This window comes from Falco cherrug, chromosome 6 (genome assembly GCF_023634085.1).
Source record: "Falco cherrug isolate bFalChe1 chromosome 6, bFalChe1.pri, whole genome shotgun sequence".
NCBI lineage: Eukaryota > Metazoa > Chordata > Aves > Falconiformes > Falconidae > Falco > Falco cherrug.
In genome coordinates this window covers 10,689,509-10,710,028 of record NC_073702.1, presented here as the reverse complement: position 1 = coordinate 10,710,028, position 20,520 = coordinate 10,689,509, and the positions used below count along the sequence as shown (strand labels likewise).

General features: G+C 37.4%; 1 protein-coding gene across 1 annotated transcript in view; it reads right to left on the bottom strand.

The window, feature by feature from the left end:
• Window positions 1–1,518: 1,518 nt before the first annotated feature.
• COL12A1 (collagen type XII alpha 1 chain) overlaps window positions 1,519–20,520 on the bottom strand; it is a 106,444-nt gene continuing 87,442 nt past the window's right edge. Inside the window, 10 exon segments of the mRNA XM_055713887.1 lie at window positions 1,519–2,601; window positions 4,983–5,153; window positions 6,203–6,271; window positions 7,320–7,508; window positions 9,097–9,163; window positions 9,270–9,305; window positions 16,123–16,194; window positions 17,302–17,355; window positions 18,493–18,546; window positions 20,006–20,059. Of these exon segments, the coding sequence (XP_055569862.1) occupies window positions 2,420–2,601; window positions 4,983–5,153; window positions 6,203–6,271; window positions 7,320–7,508; window positions 9,097–9,163; window positions 9,270–9,305; window positions 16,123–16,194; window positions 17,302–17,355; window positions 18,493–18,546; window positions 20,006–20,059 (948 nt within the window). The 3' untranslated portion in view covers window positions 1,519–2,419.

Here is a 20,520-nt window from a genome sequence, read left to right as displayed (position 1 = left end):
TGTTTAAATATTTCAGGCCACTAGATAACCAAATAGCAGCATGTCTATTAAGATAGGTATTAATAAAGAACACAAAGAATACAAGGCATTGTTTGCTGTCATTGAGTGTGTTTTGTGCAGAAATATAAAAATAATTTAAAATATATGCTTTAAATAAGGTAAAACTTTGTCTGGAGGAAAGAAGGGAATCTTTCTTATGTAGATGTGAGCATCTGGTTAAGGTTTTCCTAGGGACTCAGAATCCCGGAAAAAAGACAAATGGAGATCAATGCAAGATGTTGTTATTTTTAAATGCAATTCAGAAAAAACATTTTAATCACTTCTCCAAATTTCTACCAGAATCATTTTTTTTGTCAGACACCTGTATCTCTTTATTGGCCATGAAGCTGCAGAACATGTTTTTGTTACTGAACTCTCTGCAATTAGAAGAAAACATAAAGAATTAATGGCTTTGATTCTCCTTTAAATGTACCTCAGTTCATCCCAGAATAATTCTCTTACAATCTAAAAGGCATATGGCTATAATCAAGATCAGTCTTTGAAATGCCATTTGTTTGGATTTAGTTTCACTGATAACCAGTCAGGCAGTCTATGGAATTGTCAATTCCCATTTGTGAACAGTGAAATCTGTTATATAGCTTCCAGCGTGGAGTACAATTCATTGATTAGGAAGCCAGCCAGCATGTCTAGTGTCACTTCTGTGACAGATGTCTTGCATGATCTTAAGAAATGGCATTCCAGCTTTTCCAATGAAGTTAGAAGGCTTTGCTCCAGGTCCTACGGCAAAAGCCATTTTTACTTCTGAGACAGACCTTGGCTAAGATACCATGGATAGGAAGGATCACCACCAGTCTGGTCTCTTCTCCTCAGTTAGCAAGTAATTCTTCTGGCCCACTGCAGTTTTGTTGTTCTTTTCCAAATCATCCTTGTCACCGTCTCTAGGTAAAGCTCCACCACAGTCACTACTGTGATCAAAGCTTCTGCAGATACAGATGCCTTCCTGAGCAGGTAGTAGCCAGCTCATGTATGGTCCCAGCAGGATGGAGCTCATCAAACATCAGGCACCACCTCCTCAAGGAAGTTGTTTGCTAATACTGGAGTCAGTGCTGCCATGGCTACAATGCTCACAGCACACAAGGAAATAAAGGTTTGTGTAGTTTTAGGTACTCACTGCAGTTTAAGTAGTTCCTCAGGCGGAAAGTGTCTCTGCAACAGCCATCCATCAGAAACCCCCCAAAAAGACAGCGACTGAAGCTCAGAGACTCTCTTACATTTTCTTCACCAAATGCCTTGCAGACTGAATCTGGGAAAAGTCTTATTCATGCCTCAGACAAAGGAATTCCCTCCTGCTTTCATCCACCCACCTCTAGACACCACAGCTCAAATACCTATTTTAAGACTATTCCCATTCTAGTTGATTTTTGGTAGCTGGCATTTCCGAATGGTTAAGTAAACAACACTAATAGAATACACACGCCTCAGTCTCATTGCGCCTTTCAAGAAATGAATAGACAGGTATAAATTTTCAGTAGTTTTATTGAAAAATGCCTCTTTCATTTCAGAAATAAATAATATAAGGCAGTGAAATTCACAATTTGCAGTTAAAATATAAAAGCAGCAATTCTATATCCATAGTCTTGCAAACAATTTCCAACTGCTTTTGATAACTAAGAAACATTGTATTCTGAAAAAAAAACCCATACTAAATATACAACATAAACATGCAATTCCATCTCTGCAGGATTGTCTGCAATTTGGCATAAATGTTACTGTGTCTACAAACAAGGAGATTTCAGGCATTATTAAACTGTATCCAGTTGATACAATGATTTCAGCTACTTAATGTTTGTGGTGTTTAAAGGAGATGTATAAGAGCAGTATATGCTCTGAAAAGTGTAACTAAGAATAGAAGAAAATGACAATGATATTGGAAGGAGAGGGAACTTTTTGTTTCTTTCTTTTTTAACTAGATAATGCAGACCTGTGATCTGACTGAACTGCAAGCATGCATTTGAAAAAGAAAAATGTAGAGCTAAAGCAGACACTCCTTAGAAAATTTGCAGCAACTCTTTGGTTATTTTTGGTTTGGGTTTTGGTTTTCTTTTTTTTATTTATTCGTTTTTACGTTACTTTAATGAAAAGGCAGCACTGGGATAACTGAATGCATATATTAACCTGCACGCAGCCACTATAAGCAAAAGTATTTTACAAGCATTTCCGGAGCAATATGAAGACTCTAGGTACACACATTGCTATCCCCACATAAGCCAGATACAAAACAGGGGTGCGTCTGATACGAAAAGACCAGAAAGCTGTATTGTAAAAGAAATGATGCACTCTCCCTGTGTGTATCTGCAAATGCAGGTATAGCAAAACCAAAAACCACCAACCAAAAAAACCAAAACAAGATGCAGATCTTTTATGGTTTTGTTTTTGCTTTTCTTGACAGTGACCTTTTCCAGCGCATGTGCTCAGGGTATTCTGGTGAATGCATTTCAACTCCATAGTCCTCATACTCGTCCTCTCTCCTTTCTGACTCCATAGGTACTATAAAAGGTTCACCTTCAGGTTGATAGGGTCCACTTTCAGGCACGTACGGTTCTGGTTGAAAATAGTTGTCCGATTGAACATAATAGTTATCGCATGTCTTTGAATCCACAAATACAATGAAAGTTAGTTTGCCTACATAACGTTAGTCCAATCTTATTTCCATATAATAAATATATAAATTAATAGTTCACTGGGACTGTTTTTCAGTTTTGTTCATGAATACTTTTTGGCAGTAAAATAATATAAAGTTTAAATTTTGAAAAGCTTTGTATTTATAATACACAAATCATTACAGAAAGAGTTTTGAATTATGTAAAGGACAAATTACTGTAAAACTATTTAAACAAAACCAAAGCAAATCAAATAAAAATATTATTTTACAGCTACTTCAGTAAATCCAAGCACTGGAGTTTATTTTAAATTGCATAATTAGTAGAAGACATGGACAGGTAAAGTGAACAGGTAGGTTTGCCATATACTAATTTTCTCTGAGAAGGGGAAAGGAAGTGTAGACATAACTATCACCAGCGGCAATATACAGTACATGTCATTTTCTTGTGCTGTTCCTCGTAACAAACCGAGTTACAGCTGGTGCTTCAGGAACACCAAAAACTACAGCAAAACAGAAGAAAAATAATTATAAAACTTTGGTATTTATAACTGCAGTTACAGAATCCAACAAGATTACATATAAAAAAAGGTGCATGCCCCGATTCAGACATGTTGGTAACAAGCAACAGACAGGTAGGTTTCATAAGTTGTCAAAGATGTTATTCTGGCATATAGCAAGCAGCAGCAGGCTTTTATGCAAAAGCATCACCTAGAGTTGTTAACAGATTTTAGTGGGTACAGTCTCATACAAATCATTTACAAGCCACAATTAGTTTACTATTTACATAAGTCATTTCTCATTTACCAGGTTAAATCTGTCTCTTCTAATGGCATTACCTTTGCTGGTTAGTAGTTTTATAAGCCTCCTTCACCTTTGAGGCTTTTGATGGTCTGGGTCTTTTTTAAAAAAAGAAAGGCTGTCTATTATTGAAATGCAACAGGCTTAATGAATTGACATCACTGTCCTTTATCTCATTCACGAGTTGTGTTAGTAAAAAGAATCTCCCCATTCTATGAGGCCAACATGGTTCAAAAACCATATGCGTGGTGAAATATCCATACGGACTCATTTTCTAATAAGCACGTGCGCAAACATCTCAGAAACAGGATTTTCATGTATTCAAACTGTAAGCAGCACTGGCGCCTTAGAAAATGTGTTAGCCGAAACCTGAAACAGGTCAAAGATGATGTTAGTCTTTTAAAAAAAGTCCATCTGATGTGCAAACACATAGTTTCATCCAACTAAATACATAACGGTTAACTCATACACATATATTTATATATGTATACATAGCTGCTTACTAGAAAGCACAATACTGCTGAATCACAGGTACAATTTTCTTTCCTTTTCTTTTAAATAAGAATTGTGTGTGAAATCTGCACAACCACCTGGCACTTTAACCAGCAGCACTGAGCCTGCAAGTGTGTACATATATATATATATATATATATCTCCTTTCTTTTTTTTTTCTTTCCATGGGTACATGCACAATACACTAACAGCAAACCATATCCAATAGTAGTATCACATACACAAACTTTGAGATGTTGCAATGCATACATATTAATTTGTTAACTATACTGTGGTCCTGCAGGATCCCCATGTAAAATATATTAGTATATTTCCAGTCAGAAATTGGTGACCACTGTGACCCTTTATTTTGATTCCAGAAGCAGCCTACTGTTTTAAGCTACATCACAGAGTGGAAGGCTGATACAACCCAGGACTAATCAGAGATTCCATGGTGTTTAACTCGGTAGAAATTGTAGGACAGTGGTGTTTTTCAGTTGTCTGCACTGTATCACCGAATGGATTTCCTTTGTGGAAAAATTTTATTTCAGGTATCAATTTTGTATAAATAATCCTGACATTGCTCAAAAAGAGACACATGGAAATTGCCAGCCACAGCATTCTTTTTATTTTTCAAGAGAAACATGGAGAATTCAACCTTGCTCTGAAGACGATTGGAAGGGGTGGGGATGGAGGGGAAAAAAGAAGAAGAAGAAAATGGTCACTTAAATCCTATAAGCAACATTACCAACTACTAACTGTCTATCTTTAAGAAAAAAAAAAAAAAAAAAGACTAATATTGTTACTGCTTCCTATTTAAAGCAAACCACACATAACATCAAGTAAATCTGCATCAAAGTCCAAATGACTGCTCATATACCTGCACATTACAATGAGGTAGGCCTGCTCATTGCAACCACTTCCTCCTGATTCGGTACGTCCAGGCTAGCAGGACTGTCCCATGTAAAGCAACTCAATGTGAACAGTTACATCTGTGAAGGTTATTTAAGGCAAGCTGTTTATAACCTACCTGGGAATCCTTGGCCATTGTAAGGTATGCTAGCACACTGGGATGAATCACAATATCCTGGTGGCCCTGGGGGACCTCGAATACCCGCATTTCCAGGACGACCTGGCGGCCCTGGTGGTCCTCGTGATCCTGTGGAGCCTGGTGGACCAGTTCTAGATTCTCCTTGTGGACCTAATTTTAGAATTGAAAAGTTGGGAGGTTGTTTTCTATAAAAGCTAGCTTGATAAAACTGCTAACATTACTGCTGTCTAGACTACACAGAGTAAGCTATGTCTTCGGTGAGAAAACACTTGCGCTTTGTTGCTATACAGGGGTCAACAGAAATAAAAACAAAAGAAAACTAGAAATATGACTCATCATCAGTTGCTTCCCTGTGTGTGGCTTATTTAAGGATTTATTCACAGAAACTGACTTAGTAAGGTTTGAGCCAAGTAAGAAACATCAATGAATTCTCTGGTTTATTTCGCTTCTGCGTTAAGATACAAAGATCTCGAGGGAAACTACTAGATTAGACAAACACACTGAATTTCAATTAAAATATAGGAGTACATCAATTCTGCTACCCTGTAGCCCCAGGATAGATGAGGTAATGTTTTTTTTGGAAGAGGTCTTATTATGGTTAGCAGAAAACTAAAGTTTCAAGTAACTGGAGCTACAATTTGCTGCAAGCATCTTATGGGTCCTGTAATGAAAAACCATGTTTAGCCCAGTAAACTACTAGCAGAAAAAAATGATGCAGCTGATTTCTGCCAAGGCATCAGTGAACAAAACTGCATGATACAAAGACTGAAACCAATGGTCAAATCATCTGTCTCTATCATTTGGTAACTCTGCATGTGGGAGTAATTTGTAATCCAGGGCAAATTTGCAGTTCTGTAATCACAAGTAAAAAATGGAACTATGAAGTATCATCTGATGATACATGAAAATATATGTCAAATATTTGGACAATGTATATTCATGAATTACATTTTCATACAAACAAGCACGCCAGATGAGTAAATTGCAAGATGAAGATAAATACCTATTAGCCATATCCAAAAAGTCTTTCTAAATTACCCTTTTTGGTAGGGGTTTTCAGTAAACTCTAATAAATGTCAAAAACATGACATGGGCAGAGTAAAGCATATTCATTCACCATATGTAGTCTGGTTCCCCATGAAAAAATAGTGTCATCTTCTCCTACTTTTCTGTAATCTGATAAAACATGAAATATTTACCTGGTGGTCCTGGCAAACCTCGTGGTCCTTGAGATCCAGTCCCTCTTTCGCCTTTCTCTCCAGGCATTCCTACAGAGTTAAAAAAAATTAAAAAAAAAAAAACAAACACCTAAGGAAGGAAACCACATCAACAAACATCTCTTCATGGTCTCTCATTGATAATATTTAGTTCCCATTATGTAATGTAACAAGGCTGGTCAAACCTTATTTTGTACAGATGTCCAAATGTGCATTTGGGAAAATTATTTGACAAAAATATACTCACCTAAAATAAAGTAGGATGTAGAGGTAATTTAGCGTAAATAATTTTTTTCAAAGAGAAGTTTTTCAGATACTTAAACCACCACAGAACCTTATTATTTTAAATTACAAACCGGAAGGTATTTTCAAGCTTTCATATGTCTGCTATGAAGGATGCTTTACACTTTCTTAGATATTGTGAAATAAGTTTGAGAAAGAGCAGTCTTTATTTTAAAGGTTATACTAAAATACATGCTAGAAAACACAGCACTGAGTCTATGCTACAGCAGCACAGTTGGAATGAGCAAAGGCCACAACAGAATACAGTAAAGACACTCCATGTGGTTGCAGTGATCCAAGGCAGCCACAAAATAGGTTTATCCATATACTCAAACTCAGTTCAGAGTTGCTTCCCTCCCTTGGAGTACTGCAAAGAGCCAAGGATGGAGACCTAATTCTGTCAACTCCTACTTTTTATTCTTGGTAATGACTCATTTTCTCTCTTAATCAGAGTTCTGTTCTGCAAAGAGTTGTGTTACTCCAAACAGCCTTTCAAGATGTAGCTGTTTAGTGCCAGAAGAGTTCTGAGAACATTCGTTTTCCTGGGATATCCTGTGGAAGCCTAAGACAACAGCCAAAATGTTGTACCAACTTGTATTTCATGAAACTTGAGTAAGGGAGAGACAGAGGAAAGCACTGATATAATTAACCTTGTCCTTCAGAACATTGGCATCCCTCAGGCAACACAACTGACCTACCAGGCTACTGCAAGGTGTGGGCTTCCTAGTCTGACATGGTAAAGGGATCAGACTGCCTCTCTGGCAGCCTCTGCACTATGTCCACTGCAAAATATACAGCTGCCCTGGCATTTACTGACCTCTTTCACCAGGTGGTCCTTGGACCCCAGGAGGTCCTGGGAATCCTGGTCTTCCTCCAGGCCCAGGCTCTCCTCTTGTCCCAGCAGCTCCTGGGGGACCAGGTGGTCCTGGTGGCCCTGGCTGGTTACGGTTTGAATAATAATCGTTCGGGATTTGATTCAGCATTTGATTGAACCGGCTCATTTGGCCTACAAAAGGAAAGAAAAACGGTTCAATAAACCATGTGAAATGAGTGAAAATCTTTTATCAGAGTGGGAAGGGATAACAAGTTATGTCTCCTCATTAAATCCTATCCTTCCCATTCAATAAATTAGTGGTGAACTAGTATATGGATGAATTAGGAAGACTTAAGATGAACATCTCATAAGAAGGCTGAAAATAAATGGAGGGGGCAGAAAAGAAAGGTAAGGGGGACTCTGGAAGTCAATAACATTAACAAAAATTAATTTTAAAGCAATTAAAGTCACAAAATGAGCATTTGTTTACAATACTCTTGCTCTCAGAGCTCTAATTAGATGTTGTTTTTATTCTGAAGAACAGAAAGGACCTGTTAAACTTCTAAAAGTGGAGTATCGCATTTCCATGTATTTTCAGAGCTTTGAAGTTACCACAAATACATTATAAATTATTCATGTGTAGGGCTAGCAGCACATAGTCTATGAAGTTGCTTTCCTAAGCCTGTAGGATGCATAGGCTTGTACCCAAATAATTTCTGCATATAGGCAAATTTCATTTCCAAAGAAGGGTGTCTCAACCAAAGCAACAGTTGTGAAACTATGCAGAAAGGAGCCCTCAACAAGGGGCCACATCTAGCCCTACCTGATTACTGTAAGGTGCCAGTCCTAGCATAACCCTGAAAAGATGAGCTGAATATGAAAAAAATAAGGCAGGGATGTTCAAAAAAGAGATGCTAAAAGATCTCAGTTAACACAAGCTTATTCATAAGTCTAATACATGCATGAATGTACTTTCCTTCCTCTGTGATGGCTAACTAATAGACATGTTTTAAATAGCAGCCAACACAGACGTTTTAAAGGACATTCTGTCCTCATCCCTGTACACAAGCACTCTTAAAGATCCAAAAGAAGTATCTGTTTACCTCAGTCAGCACTGACCCTTGTTGTAAAAACAATATTACAAACAATTTATGGGCACATTTGTCTCTGTCCTCCTTGGCAGGTCTACTTACAGCAATCACCTCAGGGACAGAGAGAAAGCCTCTGCAGAGAACACTTTCATGGGCTGCAGAGCTGCACTGTGTGGCCATAGAGGACTGAAATTCAATTTGGAGTCCTCCAAATATAATTTTTTCTTGCATAGCACAGATGGTTCTGTGCGCAGTATTTACCCAACACTCATCTGTCTTTTCCTGCTAGCAAAGTACCTGCAGTGAGTATCCTTTTTCTCACTGATTGCCTCCTCCTGAAGATGTGTTTAATGAGAAAATATATACTGATTTTATGACAAAGATGAAGTGATTTTGGACAAGACTGACAAAAGGAAGATCACTTTCCTTGGACAGAGAATTAGATTTGCCTGTGTATTACCAAAGATCACAAATTAGTTCATGATCAAGGTAGCCATCTGGATCTGGCAAAAATTTAGTGCTACATTTTTTTCCACCAAATCATTGGCATTAGACAACTATCAGATCACTAAAACTCTCCCTATGCTCTGGGGCCAGTATCCCTCACCTTGAATTTAGACCATTTTCTCTGTTAACAAACAAAGTAGTAAATTACTAGTATGAGAGACAATGCAAGCAACACTGTTTACCATTTATCAGTTGTTCACAAACTTGTCTTGCAACTGCTCGCATCATGTTCTGAGAAGCAATGTCACCCTAAATCAAAACCAAACCAAGTGTTTCATTAGTGAGTGTCTGTGCTTTTAAAGACATAGCATTGAATTAAAAACTCTGAGAAAAACTGGCTTTAAAGCAGACTTACTCTGTCACCTTTTTCTCCCTTCATTCCAGGTGTACCCTAAAACAAATACAGTAAAAATAAAGCAACTGAAGGATTATATTATTCCACTCCACCTACAGGTTTGAGACATGCAATTCTAGAAAACATTTTGACTCCTTCAAGAAGACAGACCTAGTCCTCCTTTAACTTCAAATTTCAGAGATGTTAAAGCAGGTTCCAGAAAAGACTGGACAAGCAATGATATTTTGTGTATGATCAAAAACAGTAAAAGATGCAGAAGAAAAAGGTCTGAAGGAAAAATTGAAACTAGGGCTAAAGAAACTGATGTATTCTGACACTGGGACCACACTGGCAATTTGAAAGTTGAATTTTTAGCATCACATTTCTGTAAATGGTGAATGGCCTTGTATGAGTTATATTTGACTGTTTAATTTTAAGTCTTAAGTGAACTCATCATTAAAGAAGGTAAGCTAGGTCGAATAACATGTCTAGGAAGGGCAGCTGTCTTCTTGAGCCCACAAGAAACAGCCTGTGTTAAGCAAAAAAAAGCACTATGCAGAGGTAACGCATAAGATGAAGAGATGCCATTAAGTTCTTATTCTATCTATAACGACAGCTTCCCTGCTAATTCTCAACCATTTCTAGTCTTACAATATTCTCACAGAAGTCTTAGCTTGATCTGCTTTATAATTATTGACATCTGCCAAGAGCTAACTTTTGTCTAACAGCAATTTCCATTTGCCTTTGAATACTCTAGTGGTTGTTGTGGGTTTTTTGGTTTTCAAGAATAGTATGTAAGAACCCAGCCAGAAGGACTGACTCTAATTTTTATATATGTATGTGTATATGGCTGGAAAAACATTAGGTATGCTGTAAAGATGTTTTTAAATGCTGAACTGTAGATATGCACACACAACATACTCTGCAAACAAAATTTTGTGTGTGCACGTCACAAAAGATTTTGAGATTTTAGCCTTACTTTTGCATACCTCTACTAGGAAAGAAAAACATCAAGAGAGAGCAAATCATCCATTGCAAAGAAAATGGCACAATACTTGGTATGATGGATTTTTAAAGCTTTTCAAAATAGCAATGATCTCAGAAAGATGTTTATAACTTGCTTTGGTCTGTTTGACATGATTTTGGACACAGTAAAATTTGCAGTTGGCCACTTAAAATAAGCAGAAAATTAGATCCACAGTCAATTGTTTTAGCCACTGGGTCACCCTCTGAAAAATTTAAAAATCTGCAAAGTGTTTTAAAACTATGCTTTTAGTTTTGACATCAAAATACAAATGAAAGAAAGAAAAAAAAAGAAAACTGTATCTACTGCAATACCTGCTTAGGAAGCCATCATGAATAGCCCTTCCAATGCTCTTGAATACTCACTGTGACAAATGCTACATGTGCCAAATCCCAGGGCAGTACAAACAAAACTTTGGCCAAAACTATGGCTCCTGAAGTGGCCACAGTGTTTTACAGATGACTTCAGCAGATGCAGTTAGGCCACAGCTGAGTCCTAAAAATCTATTGTAAATTAATCTGATAGAATGTGTCCAAAGAGCACAGGAGCTTTGTTATTTAAACACAAAGGGGGTAGCATGGTTCAAATAGATTTTCACTTATAGCCCTAAATTACTATTTGAACGTAAGGCGTATTTCAAAGGTGAAAGACCAGTTTGGTCATCTGCTGCTCTGCATGGCTCTCTGCATAGTTACACACACATCCCAAGTACTACTGCTTTTTGCATCTTAGTATTTCTTCAAGGACTCTGTTTATCACCATTAAAAAAAGCGAAGGCTAAGTGTGGGCCGCAGCTGTTTTTCTTGACATTTCTATAGTACCTGCAACTAATTTCAACAATATGAGGCAACAAATCATTCCACTGAGGTCACAGCAGATACAATTCAAATCCAGTGGCACTGTTTCATAGACTTCTATCAAGGTTTTGGGCAAACAAGTTTCCATGGGGTGCATCAGGGTATGAACTCAGTATGCTGTCTGAGCTCCTCTGCAGCAGTGTTGCATGTGCCTACCCCATGACATGCCACTGAAAATATGAGGCAGCTCATCCATTACTGAGTTAAGTAGTTGGCATACAGTTCATTTGCATCATGCATAACACATCGTTTATACAAAATTAATTGTACAGACTCAAATAAAAGATTTAGAATGGTGACACCATAAATGTGTCACTGGAATAAATCATAACAATGAGACAGTTATTAACATGTAAAAAATACACTCATCAAACTGATGAATATTCTTTCCTTTCTGTCCTTTACCCTTTCATCTACATATTTTCTTACGCTGTGAAGGCCACAGCGAAAAGGTCTGTCTTTTAGTTTTAGCTTAGTACAGCCACATGTTGAAACAGACCACGGACTTGTAAATGCCATAACAACATAAATAAACTGGAACAATTAAAACCATCAGGAAAATATGACATTTCTGTCTGTCATTCTCTCATAATTAACACTCTGGTAAAAGCTGATGTAGTGAAGCTCTAAAAGAGATGTAATTTGACTCTCAATCCAACAGACTAATATCTCAGTCATAAACTATCACATGTATCTGAAATATCCATTGAACAGATTTGCAAGTTTTTTGCTTGTACTAGTCTATAACATGAAAATCTGGGGGCAAAATACTGTCAAATTATTAGGTCCTTCTCTTTCTGTTTGAAACTGGGCGATTTTTGTTATTTTCTGAAAGCCTATTTGTTTGAAATTATCTGCTAAGTACATATTTATAGTACCTGCTCATTGTATTCTCCTCCTTTCTACTGCCTTCATTTAGGCATTATGTACATTTAGGCATTAGTACAACCTCATGTTGTTTTGACATAAGCAAATTATGCAATATGTCTTTTTGTTTATTCATTCATACCATTTACTAGGTAAGTGTAAACATTAAAAATCAGACTTCTGGTCTGCTATCCCACCAATATTCTAATAATTACTTAAAATGCTGTATTCCATTTAACTCACTTGCTAGAGCATTCACAAAAGAGAAAAAAATGAAGCAAACTTAAAATGTTCAAATCCTGAATACTGTTTCTGGAAATATTTTTGCTGACCGGTCAAGGAAAGTTTTTCAGGCTGTCTTCAGCCGCAAGCCATGTTGGTAAGACAAGAAGGTGCTCTGGTAACAAAATCACAACATTGCTCCAAAGTATTGCCAACAAAGGTCCCCCAGGTAGAAAAATTCTAAGGCCATTCCTTAATTACACGCAATACACAGTCAATTTTACAATTCACTGAAATCAAATGAGCCTCATTCTTCAATCTGTGACGTACATTGCTTCAACCTTATAATTGGAAATCTATAGGTTATTCCAGACTTTATATATAAAAGTGGATATTAGAGGCTGACTGGCTATGTTAACAACGAAGTTCATTTTACACCTGGATATTTTAGAAATATAATTTCCAAAAAAAAATAATTACAACTGTAATTACTGGGTTGCTATTTGCACCTTCCTCCCACTTGGTTATATTCTCAAATTTCAGTTTATTTTCTTTTAATGGACAAAAAAGTGGAATTTAGCCAACTGCTTGCCAGCATTTTGAGAAGCAGCAGCTGCTGCTGACATTCTGTTTTGTTGATATCCTGCAATGAGGGAGTCACTTGGGGTCAGTTTGAGGAAAAGCTAGTTTATGCTGCATGTGGGATTTTTCTGAGCTGTGGGATGAAGGCTGGGGCTGCAGCAAAATTGTACAGCTGAAGGAGGACAAAACAAAGGATGTTTTGCTATTTTTACTTTAAAAGATAATGCGCTCAATTGTTTTCCCCAAAAGAATGTTTGCTCCCCACAAGAACCACCAGTTCATTGCTCCCAAAGCAGTATCTTTCTGAGACTTCATCTAGGATGTCTGCATAGTTGGATGCAAGATCGGTAAACACATGGCAGCAGAGAATGGAAAACGTTCCAAAACTGCATTTAACTCACAACAAACTTCTCCCTTGTGTGCCCGAGTTTACCCTCTAAAGGTTTTCACAGTCTGTTTGGTCCTGGAGACATCAGCCTAATACCACCTTATATATAAAACATAAATTCCTTGCACTATTTCCTGGGGATTCCTGGGGACCTTCTAGATCAACAGTCAGACCCAGCTGTCACAGTCTGTTTTATAAACGAGACAGCACTACCTTAAGACAACTTAGTCTGCCTATCCATCCATTACCATTTTCACTCTCATACCTATACAAAAACAGTACTGCAACTTTTCCTCTGACACTCCAAGATCTTCGGTTTCCCATTACACTTATTCACAGAAATCAAATCTATTTCTTTCTAAGCCAATATCCTCTTTTAGTTTAATGACTCTTTCTTACCCTTGCTGGTTGTTACCCCACAATTTGTAGTAGCAGTCCGTACCAAATTCTCACTCTCTGTTAGACCAGACAGACAGAGGACGTGTATTTTAGTCTCTAAAACAGCCAGTGCTCAATGCTCAATAGATCACTGACACATTTGTGTTCTTCCTGCTCCTTTTGTGGTCATTTTGTTACTACACTGAGAAAACACCTAAGTTTCTCTGGGAAGTACTTATAAGCAAATTAAAAAAGTCAAATTTCCTATTTCCATGCAAATTCAGTTAACACTCCAAGTATGGTACCAACTTGTTCTAGTATAAGTACACATTGAGTCTGAGAAGTGTTTACAGCCACACTCATGGTGTTGTCTGCCTCAGCTTAGCACATGAGTGGTACTTAACACATCAGGAAAGAGCCCCAATTGACTGCATTCACTCAGAATATCTTTGCAACACCAAGGCTCCTCATAATTTCCATGTAACTGTGTATCCTTTGCCTGGGCTATAACGTCCCTTCCTTTGTAGTGGTCTTTCACCTAACTTGTGTTGCATAGTACCAGCAACACAGATTTTTCAGGTAGAAGAACAGATGGCAGGATCTGGTCAGAAATTATTTACTCCTTGTATTTACCAGAGGCGGTGGAAAGCCTCATTCTCTTTGTCCAGGAGAGGAAGTTACAAATTCAGGCCGGTCTGAACTATGATTCATGACACTGCAAGTTGTATTTGGCCATCAGGGTGCACCTTTGGCAATTCTAATACTGGACACAAAGGAAAGCATTCAAATTCTGTCCACCAGGAGTCTGATAAAACATCTGTGCAAGGTGCAAGCCAGAATCCCTGCTGGGATTTGTTCTAGAAACATAAGAAATGGTAAATGTGATGCACAGTGTCCCATTACAGGAAAGTGCAATAACTGGAGAAAAAATTTATTTCTAACTGAAAGGAACTCTTAAGATTAGAGTGTAGGAGGTGCTTGTACAGGAGTTGACTGCTTTACTTTGCAAAAGCACTGAAACTGGGCTTGTAGCCAAATTTCCTTCTATGCACGTTGTCTACCTGCAGATCTTTGCTGCTGAACTGAGTCAGCTATCTGGTCTCCCTGCTAAAGGAAAACTCTGAAACAACTGGTAGCTTGAAGCTCACTTGCAAACAAACCACAGCACCTTGTGCCCTGGCTATGTCTATCAAGCATCTGACCTGGCAGGAAAATCACATTAACAATGCATGTCTAAAGGCAGGAAAGCTTCAGTGCTTTCCTAAGACACTCAATGTCCTCTACTGCAAGGAGAAATGTGATTTATAGGCTGACAAATGCAGACTTGATTTAGTGTGTCTATGAGAAAATGACCCAGCTTCCAGGTGTTCCTAGGAACTTCCACTTCATATCTATCAAGCTGCCCAGCCTGCTATATATCTTTCCAGATTATCCAGCTGTTGCATACACAATGACATTACAGTGGGATGGAAAATTCTGGCTGATTGCCAGACATTAAGTACAAGCAATGAATGACTTTTCATTTCGATTGCTGTCTCCACTCCTGACTCAAGCATAATTTCTCAGAGATCCTGCCTGTAAATCAGCTGTTAGAAAAACCTGTATGAAATAGTAAGAAAACTAACCTAAGAACTTACAGTATTAGTAAGCAACATCTAAAATTGTATTGTGAAATAATATTAATTTTCTTTTCTATAGCATGAAAGCACATTAAAAACATGAAATAGTCTTGAATGCTATATATGATACTTGTTTTACTTAAGCTTAGGGAAAGACATGCTTGACTAAACACTCTCCTGACTAGAACATTGCAGAACCCATTTGGTACTGATGATTTACACGCCACACTGCCATACTGAGATAACCAAAGGAGTTGTATTGGGGCTACACTCTCTGGAAAATATTTCCCTTGCTAATTCATTTGTAGTCATTTTCTTTGAATATTACATCAAAATGTGGAAATAATATAACGCCCTTAAAGAGGATTGGACACTGTGTTCTTGGATTTTTTAATTGAATCAATTCAAATTTCTCCTGAAACTGTTGGTGGGAGGTACCTCCTTATTTCTCTTATTCAGGATGCACTTTAAAGGTTTTAATAGAACCCCCAGAAACCACTCCCAAATAATTTTTAAATTGCATTCTAAAATGCACAAAATATTTGCAAAACAGAAGTGATTGTGTAACATCATCAATATTGTCCACCTTCAGCAGTATACCACACATATATACAAATATAAAGACTTTCCAGTCATTTTGCTGACCTAGTTCTTCATACTTATGCAGTGTAGGAATATATGTCTTGGCACATAATAGCCTACGATCTTTTTAGTGGAAACCAGAGACCACAATTTCCAGCCCCAACTATTAAACTCAGCAAAATGCCATATTGTAAAAATAATTTTTTGTGAAAAAAAGGCTTGCGGTCTTAGGTCAGCTCCACTGTATTAACCACTGTTGAAAGAGCAAGACAAGTATTTAAAGAAAGGAGAAGTCTCATATTCATCAACAGACTGTAATTTTAAATTTGATACTGTAAGTGTATAATTATCTTACTGGTGTCCCACGATCTCCTGGCTTCCCTGGTTTTCCACTTGGGCCAGCAACTCCTGGAACTCCTGGGGCACCCTACAGCAGAAGACATGTAAAGTGAATTGTGGAAATCCACAACTGCCTAAGTGCTAATAAGAAATATGTTGCTGTGTTGAGTGCAAAGCAATACTGAAAATTACTCCTATCAGGTTTCTTTTCTGTTAGGTACATATCAGACTTGAAAATTTTCCTCTGGAAAAAATTTTTTGTTTCTTCATGGAAATGTGTCCTTTTACATAACACCACAGTTTAACAGGTATTTCTGAATCTAAAGACGGAGAGAGTGGTTTTGGTATCACTTTTAATGACAAATTCCTGAAGAAGTACAAGACAGTTTGTCCTTCTAACTTCATCTAGCAGGTCTGTAATCCATGTAAAAGTCCACAAGAAGTCTGTAAAAGTCATTCTAGTGATACTAGATACATATGAACAAATAAAAGACCAGTGTTAGGTTATGTGATAAAAGGTCATCTGCACATCCACAAAGAAGCACAAGAAAGACAACTGTGTGGGAGTGGGATCAGCCTAAATAATACCCTGCTCTAGCAACTCCTGTCTATATAAATATCATGGTGTAAATGTGTGCTCTGTGTGCATAGGCCTACTGGGAATACATCTTCCATCTTGCTACTGGTTGGACCTGGTAACATCAAGCTGCATCAACTTGCCTATCTCAGGCAGTCTGATCCAGTATATGTTTTTCTCCAAAACCAACACCTTTTCTATCATGGTCCCACAAAATACAACAAAGTAGCTTTTTAAGCAAAAACTAATCCTCAGATACTCACCAAGAAAACTTGTATTAACAGTGGGTTTTTTTCACCAGACTACAAGTATTGAGCTTATTTGTTTCAGGAGACCTAGCTATGCATTTGAAGATTATTGCTAAAAATCCAGGTTATTCCTTTACTCTTCCTTTATTTACACAGGCAGAATCAGTTTTAAAATACCCTTATGAATGTTTGCGAATACAGGCTTTATGCAGCTGTCTGCTCACATTTTACTGACAGTTTCCCAGATCTGTTTAGGATATTAAACGAAGGATCCATTTCATATTTGACAGAAACTGAAAATGTCAATGCAGCTCTTTCTTGGCTCAGGTCTTTTGTTTCAAGAGCATATCAAAGAAAATATTATATTTACCGCTGGTCCTGGTGGGCCTCTGGGACCTGTGGGCCCATCTTTTCCTGTGAAACCCTATTCAAAATCAAAAGCATGAGTACAGATTAATTTAAGACTGTAGCCTGATTAAAATGGCCTTTAATATTATGCAATTGCAATACTCTGGTTTATTTTAGCACGTATTTCAAAACATATCTACAATGTATGTTTATAAAAATAGCTATCACAATACTGGAGCAGACCATAGAGCAATAAGCTTCAGCCGATGTAGAAGATATTCAGTTGCTGTTAACTGAAGACAGAATGAGTCTTTCTCAACATTTGTAAGAAAAAGAATTGTTGTCCTATTCCAGAGGAGCAAGATCTCCCTATTTGCTGTTCTCTCACTCACAGGTTAGCTGGAAAATCTGAGGTTTCTACTTGAATGAATAATAACCTCCCTCTCAGATACTTCTCCTGCAAGAAGTGATGCTGAGAAATCCCATTTCAATAATCTGACATAGCATTCACAAATCAACCTTGATGACCCACTAATTACCAATCCAATGGTATGTTCTTTGGCAACTGGCTATCACATGGTGGTCTGTTTTCATTTCTGGCTATCAACTCCTACTAAAGGATGACTATAAATGCATATATGAGCTATTAATTTTGACTGTAAAGGTAATTCATTTCTTCAATCATCTCAGAGGTGATATGCCACTGTGAAGACAAAAGAGATTTACTTAGCTGACCCCAAATTAAAAGTAAGGGATTGCAACAATTCCACAAAGAAATGCCTGTGTGCATGCCCTTCATTATGAAGACATTTCAGAATCCCCCATAGAAAGAAAAGTGCTTAGATCCAGATAGCCAATAGTTAAGGAGCAAACTTGACCTTCACAGTAAGAATGGCATAGAGATTCTTTACAGATATAACATCTCTATGGGTGCAGACATCTGAAAACCTAGTTGGGAAAAGAGCAGCACGATTTTTATGGAACCTATCTGGCTAGCCAATGCTATCTGGGGAGGTTTTCATCCCTACGTTTTTCCCAGTCCTTCCTTTTACCTTTCCAGGTTGGATAATGAGAAAAGGACTATTTTGAAAAAGCATTTGAAAATAGAAAGATATGATAAAGAAGGGGGTGACCCCCCCCCCCCCCCAAAAAAAAAAAAAAGCCAAAACCACATTACTTGGTCTTTTCACAAGATAAACTGAGAAAACCTTACCCTTTCTCCAGGAGGTCCCATTGGGCCAGGTGGACCAGGTAAACCTGGGGTTCCCTAGAAGGAAGAGGAATTATAAGCTGTATCCATGAAAGAACACCATTTTTATGCTAATCATCCCAGTATATATGCACACATTTAAATATTTAACTGCCTTCAGTGTTGCTTTTTGGCATTTACAAATACAAAATGAACCTTTCGAAAAAAACATATATCATACAAGAGTCTTTACCCAACTCTACTTTTAACTTTTATTTCCTTACCAGCCCATAATTCAACTTCAAAAATAATTTTCAGTACTGTTTCCATAAAACAGATATATCTGGTTTATTGCCTTTACAAGCATAACTTACAGATGTTAGCTAATCCTTTAACATGTGGTGCTAAAGCCTAGCTGCAGCCATCAATCAGAGTGTATCTAAAGAAAAAAAAAATAGACTCTTCTTTCATCATTCTTTTCCTCCTACTGTTCTATTTTTTAACATTCTGCTCCTTTATTGTGCACATTCTAAATTCTTTGTTTCTGTTCCTTGTAGCTTCTGGGTAAAGAATAAATCCTAAATTTAAACATGCTACATTACAGGACATTCAGGAATAATTTCATTCAACACTCTGTAGGATCAGTACCATTGCTGTAGGAACTGGTATTCAGCAGCCTTGTATCATGTTGTCATGTTCTACCCTGTTTTCTGTCTAATCTCACCATACACGAAAATGTAGCATTGCTTTCTACAGGACATTACAATTCCCTAAATGTATATTACTCAGGATTATAGGAACTAATAAAGCAGGTAAAGAATTCAAGGCCCTTGGTCCATGACTGACCTTATCTGATACATGAAACTAAATGAAAACACCACCATTTAAGCATCTCCCATACTGTTTTTATATCCCCAGTAAACTCAAGGACAATATAGTAACCAAGGAATATTACATCACCACATCTACAGATTAAAATCCTTAGATTATCCAAATCTGGCTGATTTTATTTTTTCTCCTTAAAACCTAATCCTAGTTTATGATATGGAAACCTGCAAGTAAGTGAAATTTAATATTGCTTTCTTCTTTCAGAAAGCATAAAATTGACTTCCCAAGACCATTTGACTTCCAAAAGTAGAAAGCAATTAGACAACATTGCTGTAAAGGAGTTCAGCGAATGTTTTCCAACCTTTACCTTAGGAAGACATTTAATGCAGGTGGTCAGAAGTTGAGGAACCTTCCTGGGGGGTTATCAGTGTACTTTCCCTAATCCAATGGTCCGTCCCTGTGCATTCACAACTGTCCAGGCAGACATTTGGCTTGACTTAGTACAGCTGTTCTTTCACTTTTGCTGTTATGAATTGTTTACTATTTCTTAAACTTCAAATTCCCAAGTGTAAGATAATTATGTTTCCAAAACTGTTGCTTAGGAAGGTATGAAAATAGCCCATGCCTCCTAGTGATGTCAACTGTCCAGCAGCCAACCTACATCAGGAACAGTGTAAAATGACATTATGTTGTCTAAGTGTCGACTTACCGATCTCCCTGGTAGTCCAGGCTGGCCAGCATCACCTTTCATTCCTTGACGACCCTATAATTTTCATTAATGATTGTTAGAGATTCTGAATGACAGAACAGATCAGCAAAATAATTAACTTGTATAAATGGACACAAAATATTTCCTGCGAGATACTTAAATTAAGGAATCCATAAGCCAACTATGCATTATGAAATAAATCAGGATACATATATGTCTTAATTGAGACAATACTGATCATCTCACAAACATTTGCAAATGCAGGGTAACTGGTTGACATTATATCAAAAACATGAGCAAGCAGACATTTGAAGGGGGCACATATTTTGATAAGGAAGTGATGGACTTTTCAGTAAGAGAGACTGATAGCAATGTCTTCACAAACAGGAAAGCAGAGAAGAGTTACATGTTTTCTCCCAACCTCCCTTATCTTTCTCAACTGGTTGATGGAGCCATATACACTCAGAAAAGGTAAAACCTTGTTCTTTCTAAAGTATCACTATTTTTCTCTAACC